Source organism: Xiphophorus couchianus, chromosome 6 (assembly GCF_001444195.1).
Source record: "Xiphophorus couchianus chromosome 6, X_couchianus-1.0, whole genome shotgun sequence".
Taxonomy (NCBI): Eukaryota; Metazoa; Chordata; class Actinopteri; order Cyprinodontiformes; family Poeciliidae; genus Xiphophorus; species Xiphophorus couchianus.
In genome coordinates, this window is record NC_040233.1 from 30,758,187 (window position 1) to 30,768,336 (window position 10,150).

The 10,150-nt window shown below is 44.7% G+C and overlaps 1 protein-coding gene across 2 annotated transcripts; it reads right to left on the reverse strand.

The window, feature by feature from the left end:
• Positions 1 to 3,346: 3,346 nt before the first annotated feature.
• Positions 3,347 to 10,102, reverse strand: LOC114146150 (dnaJ homolog subfamily C member 5-like). Of its 2 annotated transcripts, XM_028019978.1 has the most exons (5): positions 9,769 to 10,102; positions 8,389 to 8,508; positions 5,339 to 5,552; positions 5,086 to 5,260; positions 3,347 to 4,352 (listed from the first exon to the last, which is right to left on the reverse strand). In XM_028019978.1, the coding sequence occupies exons 2-5, from the start codon at positions 8,493 to 8,495 to the stop codon at positions 4,255 to 4,257; spliced, it is 594 nt and encodes a 197-aa protein (XP_027875779.1). In that variant the 5' UTR covers positions 8,496 to 8,508; positions 9,769 to 10,102; the 3' UTR covers positions 3,347 to 4,254. The 2 variants fall into 2 exon arrangements, with proteins under 2 accessions (XP_027875779.1, XP_027875780.1); XM_028019979.1 differs by lacking the exon at positions 9,769 to 10,102 and having other exon boundaries at positions 8,389 to 9,333.
• Positions 10,103 to 10,150: the final 48 nt, after the last annotated feature.

Here is a 10,150-nt window from a genome sequence, read left to right on the forward strand (position 1 = left end):
TTTATTCAGAAAGAGAAACAAGGTAACTGAACAATGATCTGTTAGAGGAGCTGCTGAGATTTCACAACTTGAAATATTATTGACCAGATTATGAGGGATTAACCAGTAATCCAGCCCAGAGCTCTGGCCGTTTCCAGAAGGGTTGAACCAGGAGTATTGTCTGATATTAGGATTTCTAATTCTCCAGCAGTCTGTCAAATTTGTAGTAGAGATTAAATTTACAAAAATACCATCATAAATATGGTGCTGCCCCCTAGAGGGCAGGCGATCAATGGATCCATCTGGAGTTACATTAAAATCTCCTCCTAAGATAACCTGATCAGTGGAATATTTTATTTTCCATTGTTTTATCTTCACTCCGAGGTCAGTAAAAAATATACTATTCATGGCTTTATTATTATATCCATATAGACCAAAATGATCTTATTTCCATCAATCTCCACTATTAGTTACCCAGCAGCCATTTGATTCACTGATATGCTCCAACAAAGAACCTGGGAATTTATAAAACATAATCATAACCCAGCTGAATGCGACGAACCATGACTAAAATTAATCTGATCACCCCATTGAAGTTTCCAGAATTTGGCCTCCTCACTTGATGAGTGAGTTTCCTGCAGAAAAAAACAATTAGCCTTTTGCTCCTTGCAATAAAGAAAAGTAGCCTTACGTTTGACAATATTTTTTAAACCCCTAGTATTAAGTGAAAGTAAAGATAACATGAAATAAACACAGTAGTTGTGCAAAAACTAAACTCAGGACCGATGAGCAGGAATGAGAGAACAGCCAATAACAGCTATATGAAATAGTGCAATAGCCCTTTAAACAAATACAGACATAATATACCGTACCAGTGGGAGTAAAGGAACATGGCGGTGTAATTAGTCAGGGTCCACTCTTCGATTATCGATCAGGGCGAAACCTTCCTTCAGGTCTGCTGTTTGCCTCTCTCTGCTCCCTGAACCAGGGGCCACAGTTTGGCCCTGGGATCCTGGCTCCCTGAACCAGGGGCCACAGTTTGGCCCTGGGATCCTGGCTCCCTGAACCAGGGGCCACAGTTTGGCCCTGGGATCCTGGCTCCCTGAACCAGGGGCCACAGTTTGGCCCTGGGATCCTGGCTCCCTGAACCAGGGGCCACAGTTTGGCCCTGGGAGCCTGTCCTCCTTAGAAAAGTCCTCCTTGAAGCTGATGTGCATTTCTTTACAACCTTTAGCCTCTTTGGATTTCCTCCAGACCTCATCCCGCAGGGTTCGCATCCCGAACTGAATGATGAGGCTCTGGGTCGGTTGTTGGCCGAAGCGGCTCCAGCTTTGTTCCCCAATCTGTGAACGGTGTGGACCGAGTCACGCAGCCGATCCACGGAGACAGGAATGATCCCAGTGAGGATCCCAATGGATCCCCGAAGGGTTAGTCCATCTTTCTCGGGCGGTCCGGTCCGGTCCGGTCTCCCTCCGGGTCCAGCGTCTCTAGTAACCAGCCTGGTCTTCACAGGATCCTCAGCGCTGCGTTTCTTTCTTGCGAAGCTTGAAGCTCTGATATGGTTTCTTATTTACCTCAATGGCGACAGGATTAACGTTTTTTAAGGCTTTTTAATATTTCAGTCTGATTGTCCATCTTTGTGTTAAGTTCTCCGTTCGCTGTGTTCAGGCTCCTGTAGCTTCATTTTCTTTGTGCTTTAGTTTTTAATAGGTGTGTGATCCCAGTTCACCTTCTGTTCTTTACCAGAAGGATCAGACGTGGCCCCGACCAACTCAATGTCTTCAATAATATCTTCGTCTCAAACCTCTTGAAGAGCCGACCGGTTGTAGTCTGACATGCTAACCTCCGTAGATAAATTCCCAGACGGCAAAAAAGAATAAGAAGGCTGAAATGGTTTCAAAAAGTTGTTAAACTAAGAACAAAAAACCTACGATGTTTTAAAACAGGGGCTAAAGCACAAAATTTGGATTAAATCTAGGCTAAACAATAACTGTATACTAGAGCCTGCAAAAACGACCCGCGGGTGGAGGACGAGGAGCAGGCCATGACCGAGACCATCATCACCATGGCAACGAAGAGTAAGTGGGGATCTTTATGGAAAATTTGTGCGTTAAAAACAAAGTTGGTGCAAAGTTGGTTTAAGAGCAGAAACGCAGTAAAAACTTCCAGAACAGGCGGATCGAGGAAATTATACTCGAGTAAGAGAAGCAGTACTTCAAGTAGTAGTAAAAAATACTCAAGAGTAAAAAAGTACTTGGGAAAAAGTTTAGTCAAATACTGAGTAACTGATAAAATGATGAATCATTTAATATTTAAAAATACATCATCAGATGGACCAAAATGTAAAGTTAAGTGGAAATTTTGATATTTTCAGGACCAAAGTTACAATAATTTCATCTAAATACCAAAATCAGGAAAAAGACAAAATTTCCATATCAGCTTCTGTCAATAAGAAAAAAGCTTCTGAAACTTCAACTGTCATAAGGTGTGGTGGATGAGTGGTGAGGTAAACGCAGCATGAGATGAGAAATGGTGGTTTAATGAAGTAAATCCAGAATTAACACAGTCCAACATATCCAACCTGCCGGGCAGCAAACCGAGCTGAAGCCAGGGTAGCAACCGGCAAACGAAGGACGAAACAGACTGGGCCCACAGAAACGGAACGACAGGACGCCAAGAGGGCGAGTACCGACGAGGACCCGACAAAGACACAGAGACACAGGTGAGACTAAACACACAAGAGGTAATTAGGGAACGAGACACACCTGGGAACTAATCAAAGGGAGACAGGACAACACGGAGACACGGGAAACTCAAAATAAACACAGAGAAACTGGAACATGACTTCAACAAAACCTGCAGGTGTTTCTGTGTCTGGTGAATTTTTCATTCAGTGGGTCCAGAAATTTTACTCAAATAAGAGTAGAAATACTTCAGAATAACATTTTTCAAGTAAAAGTAGAAAAAAACAGCTTAGTAAAAATACTCCTAAATGTATATTTTTCCAGTTTATTTTTCAAGTTTCTCTGATTTTACTCTTTATAAGTATATGTTTGAGTAAAATGAACATTGTTCCTTTGTTCTGTGAATTCCTGACAACATGTCTCTTCATTTTGTTTGTGAATGTATGTAAATAAGCAGTCAGATTTAGAATATCTTCTCTTGGGTATTAGCCCTGCTGGGGGCTCAGCCCCCCTAAAGGTCAGATCCTAGAATCGCCCCTGGCTCAAAATATAACTAAACTAATTCTGCTAGATGATAATGACATAAAAGAGAAACACTGTGAACACCTGGCAGGTTGAACCCTGAGTCTGCTTAACAGAGGGCAAAGGTCAAACCGTGAGCCACAGACCAGGCGGACACAGAGTCACACTTCAGTCCTTTATTAGCATACAAACGGAGGGGCGGAGCTTCCAGCGGGTCACGTGACCACCACTGTCTCCATATCAACACAACAAAGAGTTTAAGCTCCTCCTCCAGGTTGACTCATCATCAAACAGCCAATCAGAGCAGGAGTTTGGTTAGATTCAGGAAGTCACCATCCCCAACGGAGGCGGGTTCTGTTCAGACCCGGATGCAGCTGCTTCAGGGTTTAGGGTTAAAGGTCGGCGGGGTGGAAGGTGAGAGATGTTTCAGTCTTTGTATTGTCTCAAATCTCTTAAAGCTGCAGTTTGTAACTTTTATGAATCAAATATTGTTTTTACATATTTGTTAAAACTGTCTATGTGGTGACAGTTTATGAGAGATAATCTGAGTGCTAACTGGAAACAACCAATCAGAGCCTGGAGGCGGGGCTTGATGCTGTCAATCACTCTTAGTTGTGCCTGCTTCCCCTCCTTGTTCTCTGCTATGCTGCTAGCACAGCTTGTCATGAATGCTAGACTAGCTAGCATAGCAACTGATGACGGCAGATAAACAGTTTTGCTGTAACAGTGAGTTGTTTCTCCACCATTAGCACATTTAGCAGCAGGTACATGAGGTGATTTATAGCACTGGGCCCCGCCTCCTGGCTCTGATTGGTTGTTTTTGGTGCATTTCCTCAGCTGGCAGTAGCAGCTGATGGAGGAGATGATCTGCCTCATAACAAAGTAACAACATGGAGACGGATTGAAGTGATTTCATAAAAGATCCAAACTGAAGCTTTGAAGTTGAAAATGTCTCAAATGTTTTAATGTTCATCAGGTTTTATGTTTGGAACATCAGAGACATTTTGGTGTCTTTGGTGAAGAACATTTGGGTGTTCCAGTCAGCGGGGCTTGGGGTCTGCTTGCCCTCTCAGGTGTAGGTGTCTCCGTATCTGCGGTGGCCGTCACCGATCAGCTGCGTCTTCTCGCTGGCGCTGCTGGGCTGCTGGACGGTCGGTGTCTCTACATCTGGAACAAGCAGAGCAGAAGATATTTGGTTCTGGAGCCCAAAGCGATTCCCACCACATCCAGCCGCTGCTGCCCTGGGGTCGCCTGGCTGAGGGGCAGCTGCCTCTTCCTCCAGACGTTGATCCGTTAGCCTCCCGTCTCATCCAGCTGCCCAGTTTGGAGCAGCTGATTGGTTCTGATGTTCAGATGGGATCCCTCATCGCCTCCATTCCTGAACTTGAACTAGGACGTTCTACAGTCCCTGTTGCCATCAATGGACTTCCAGGCTCAGTTGGATGTTCTGGGAAGTTGCAGGTAGTTCAGCTGATAAATTGGTCCAATGAATCAACCCTTCTTACTGTCCAGAGTTACCATGACAACGCAGAAGCCCAGGCGGGTTTGGTAGTTCAGCTGGGTAACACGCAGCGCCGTCGCTGCGTGGCGCGACACCAAGAGGCGTCAACGAACCAGGCTGTGGAAGAATCTTTCTAATAACCAAAACGACAACAAGACTCTGGCAGAAAATATAAAACGAATCACTGACATTATTTTACTGTTGTAGACAGAAACAAAAGCAGCAAAGTATAATTTTCCATATTCAAGACTGCCTTAAACTAATGAAAACATGATGACAAACACAACAGCAACAATAAACGGGTCACTGAGCAGCCAGGCTAAAGTCATCACTGAACTGAACGTTTGAATCATGGAAACCAGAGCAGCAGCCTACAGATGACGCTTTCTGACGTCTTACCGTTGTCAGGATTGTTGCGAATCTCCTCCTCCAGGTCGTCAGGGGAGACGTACTCTGGCTCCGCCCCCTCGCCCGCAGCAGTGGGTTTGAGTTTCCCACAGCAACAGTTGCAGCAGCAGCAGAGGCAGCAGCCGCAGTAACATCCGGTCAGAACGCCGCACAGCAGGAACAGAGCCTGCAGCACAAACACACCGTCACACCAGCCTCACCGCAGGGGGAGGAGTCTGGCAGTCCCTCTAAGCTCCGCCCACACCTTGGCCCACCAGGTGGACAGCATGAAGTAGGTGTTGACGTTGTCCTCTCCAAACTGCTGCGCCACGTAGAGCCCCAGGGAGCCGTACGAGTCGTAGATGTTCCTCTTGCTGAGGTCGGCCAGCACCGAGTGAGCGTTGTTCAGCTCCTTGAACTTCTCCGCCGCCTCCGGGTTGTCCGGGTTCTTATCCGGGTGGAACCGCAGCGCCAGCTTCCTATGGAGTGAAAATAGTGTCAAAAAGATTTGTGTGTGCGTAACAGGATTTGTGCGTGTGTAAAAAGATTTGTGCGTGCGTAACAGGATTTGTGCGTGCGTAAAAAGATTTGTGCGTGTGTAAAAAGATTTGTGCGTGCGTAAAAAGATTTGTGCGTGCGTAAAATGATTTGTGCGTGCGTAAAAAGATTTGTGCGTGTGTAAAAAGATTTGTGCGTGCGTAAAAAGATTTGTGCGTGCGTAACAGGATTTGTAAACCTTAAAAATAAAATACATGTTGAAAAAGTACACACAAATCACCTGGTACGCACACACAAAACTGCAGTTACACACAAATCCGGTTACGAGTGCACAACTATTTTTGAGACTCATTTCACGCCTCGGTGGAAGCTCCAAGATTTGTGTGTAGATGGTGCGTTTACATGCTAGTAAAAGCTGGGACATCTGAGTTTTCTTCGGAACTGTTTCTTTTTTCCACAGTTCAATACATATTTCTCTCTTTACTTGTCTCGTGGCTTAGACATATTTTTGTGAGAGAAAAATACATATGTCAAGCCTACATTATTGTCGGCATCATAAAACTAGCTGAGCATGGTGATAAACATAGACATGGCTGTAATGGGCCAGGAAGATTCTGTTTTAAACTGGACCGATGCTAATCGAGGGCTAATAGTAGCTTAGCTAACGTAGACATGAGCTATTGCTATAGAAGGGCGAGAACTTTGGGTCGAACTACTTGAAACGTAAAACGTAATCTGAAATAATCTAACAAATACGCATTACAACGGTCAGGAAAACGTGCAAATTTTAACATCCACTAACTTCGGACGGTAAACCACGAACACGATCACTCGGCTGACCCGCCATTCTCTTGTTTCTTCTCTCAGTTTGAATGAAGGCTTTTCCCAGTCAGAGCGGAATAAACTTCCGCCACCTAGTGGTTGAATTTTTTACCCAAGTAATTACAGTTGAATAGGTCCCAAATGCGGATTCATATATAAACAATCTTATAGTATTAAAAAGTAGACGTGGGTGTAATGACATATGTATTTTTCTCTCACAAAAATATGTCTAAGCCACGAGACAAGTAAAGAGAGAAATATGTATTGAACTGTGGAAAAAAGAAACAGTTCCGAAGAAAACTCAGATGTCCCAGCTTTTACTAGCATGTAAACGCACCATCTACACACAAATCTTGGAGCTTCCACCGAGGCGTGAAATGAGTCTCAAAAATAGTTGTGCACTCGTAACCGGATTTGTGTGTAACTGCAGTTTTGTGTGTGCGTACCAGGTGATTTGTGTGTACTTTTTCAACATGTATTTTATTTTTAAGGTTTACAAATCCTGTTACGCACGCACAAATCTTTTTACGCACGCACAAATCCTGTTACGCACGCACAAATCTTTTTACACACGCACAAATCCTGTTACGCACGCACAAATCTTTTTACACACGCACAAATCTTTTTATGCACGCACAAATCGTTTTACACACGCACAAATCCTGTTACGCACACACAAATCTTTTTGACACTATTTTCACTCCATACTATTTTCACTCCATACGGATTTACCACTAACCTTTAGAAACATTTCTGGGAGGATTTAAAACTCTTGTTGTTTCAGGCTGTAGAAGAATGTTCTAGTAGGAATGTTCTAGTAGGAATGTTCTAGTAGGAATGTTCTAGTAGGAATGTTCTAGTCGGAATGTTCTAGTAGGAATGTTCTAGTCGGAATGTTCTAGTCGGAATGTTCTAGTAGGAATGTTCTAGTCGGAATGTTCTAGTAGGAATGTTCTAGTAGGAATGTTCTAGTCGGAATGTTCTAGTAGGAATGTTCTAGTAGGAATGTTCTAGTAGGAATGTTCTAGTCGGAATGTTCTAGTAGGAATGTTCTAGTAGGAATGTTCTAGTAGGAATGTTCTAGTCGGAATGTTCTAGTCGGAATGTTCTAGTCGGAATGTTCTAGTGCTAGTAGAAAGGAACTCTAATTTAACTAATCCCCAAACCTGGTAAAGATAAGAAAAATGTAAATAATTTAAGGCCCATCACGCTGTTGATCACTGACTAGAAGATCTTAACCAAAGTTTTGGCAATGAGGTTAAAAACAGGTTTACCTAAAATAATTAGTCAAACCCAATCCGGTTTTCTGAAATCCAGATCCATCATAACAACATGCGCCTGGTTCTGGACCTTATTGATTATAGTCATTAATAAGAGATGATGGTTTTATGTTGTTTTTAGATTTACACAAATCTATCTATCAATTTATTGTTAACACGTTGAGACATTTTGGATTTGGAAATAGTTTTCTTAATATGATTACCATGTTAAACACCAATATTAACATATATATATATATATACTGTATATATTAATATGAAGCTGTGTGTCTCTGTCACAAGGCTCAGATTCAAAGTAGAAAGAGGAATCAGACCAGGCTGCAGTATCTCGCCTCTCTTATTTATTATAATCACAGAACTACTAGCAATAACAATTAAAAACTCTAATATTGAAGGTTTGGAAATTAATGACCAGAAAATAATCATTAGCCAATTTGCAGATGATACAACCCTCTTCCTAAAAAACAACAAACAAATTCCTCCAGCTCTAAATAAAGTTGTTCTCTCAGCCTCAGGGCTGCAGATAAATATAAATAAATGTGAAGTTATGAGTATCCATAATTGCTGTGATTCTTCAATTTCCAATATTTCAGTCAAAAATGAAATTAAGTACTTAGGCATGTGGATTACTAAATGTAAAGCTACCAGCGTAAGAAAAAAGAAAAAACTGCTGTGAGAGGGGCGGGGCTACATATTCGCAGGGGGCGGGGCTTACCTGTAGGACTTCTTGATGTCGTCATGGCTGCAGCCTTTCTCCAGGCCGAGGATCTGGTACAGAGATTCTCCAGAAGTGGACAGACTGCGCTGCTTCCCGTCTGACATCCTGGTTCATCACCTGGAGGGAAGTGACGTCACACCTTGATGCAGACCGCTGTGACATCACTGTGGCTCCGCCCAGTTGAGAACAGCAGGTGATGTCACACCTTTCCCACTAACTCCAGGAACAAACTGGGACTGATCCAGTTTCCCCATTTCCAATCAGAGCCACCAGACCACGCCAACGCTACTGAGCATGCTCAGTGAGGCTCGCTCCAGGCTGAGCTCACATCAGATAACTGAATTATTTAAGAGAATCAATAACTTTTGAGAAGCTGAGCCTCAGAGTTCATGAAATGTGGGCGGGGCCAGAGGGGACCAATCAGTAAGCAGCTGATCTTAAACAGACGCAATCATTTTAACCGATGGATTAGTAATTAATAGTAATTAATATTCATTCTTCCTCCTCTGGTTTCAGCTCCACATTTCCAGAACGTTTCTCAGCGGAGAAACTGAATCTGAAGTTTATCCGACAGAAAAATAAAAAAACAAAGATATGTATCAAGACGTTATTCTACAGATCCAGCAGGGGTCGCCACAGAGCAGCTCAGGAACACTGGCAGCCAATCAGATCAGCCGGATCCACGAGCCAAACAATCTGATTGGATAAAAGTTCCAGGTATAGGTCAAGGTTCTGGTTCTGGTCTGGTTCCGGTTCTGGTCCTGGTTTCCCATTGGATACTTGCCCTCTAGCCCCGCCCCCTGGCTAGTTGCATCGTTTCCTGCTCAGAGAACGGAGGGGACCATCTGGACCGAATCGGACTCTGAGTGACCCGCGGGTCACAACAGAACTTTCTGCTCCCAGCAGCAAGCCCAGCTGGCCCTGATTTCAGCTCTGTCGGTTCCTGCAGTGCCCTGCGACAGACTGGCGACCTGTCCAGGGTGTACCCCGCCTCTCGCCCGGAACGTAGCTGGAGATAGGCACCGGCAACCCTCCCGACCCCATTAGGGACAAGGGTGAACAGAAAATGGATGGATGGATGGATGGATGGTTCCTGCAGGTCCGATCTAACGGGACCGGATCTGCCAGCAGAACCAGAGCAGAAACCTCTGGATCCTGAACGACGGAAGTTAGAACCGGGCCTGAAGGTCCAGAAGAAGAAGCCAGCCTCAGATCCCCATGGCTGATCCAGAACCAGATCCAGAACCAGAACCTTCTTGGGCCACTGGTTGGGAATACCAGCAGAACCAACATGAAGCTGGTCAGGTGAGTCTGAGAACCCAGCAGAATCAGAAGCTGCCAAGTGTCTCCAGGTGTTTCCAGCTGACTCCAGGTTACCTGCGGCGTTGCGGCGCTCCTCCTCTGGCGGCGGCGGCGGCGTTCTGCTCAGGTGTTCCAGGATCTCTAACGGAACGCATCAAACATTCAGAGCGGCTCAGGTGACGGCCGGCTGCCATGCCTGCTCGGGTTTCATCGAGAGAGCGTTACCACAGCAACCAGGTGAGACAGGCCAGACATTGGCAGGAACATCCTGACAGCTGATTGGCCAGAGGAGCCAGAGCCAATCAGATCACTCCACCACAGCCTGCAGCCAAGGGGCGGGGCCTGAGCCCAGGAGCTGGCAGCTGATTGGATCAGAAGACCTGAGTCACGAACAGAGACGGGAGCTGATCTGATTGGACCCGGTTCTGAAACCATTCACTGTTTTCATAAAGTACAT

Excerpts from the sequence above, each read along its gene's own strand:
- LOC114146150 (XM_028019978.1), bottom strand. The coding sequence starts at position 8,495 with ATGTCAGACGGGAAGCAGCGCAGTCTGTCCACTTCTGGAGAATCTCTG. Across the intron at positions 5,553-8,388 it reads GACATCAAGAAGTCCTACAG|GAAGCTGGCGCTGCGGTTCC; the intron begins GTAAGCCCCGCC and ends TTCACTCCATAG. Across the intron at positions 4,353-5,085 it reads TCGCAACAATCCTGACAACG|ATGTAGAGACACCGACCGTC; the intron begins GTAAGACGTCAG and ends TGCTTGTTCCAG.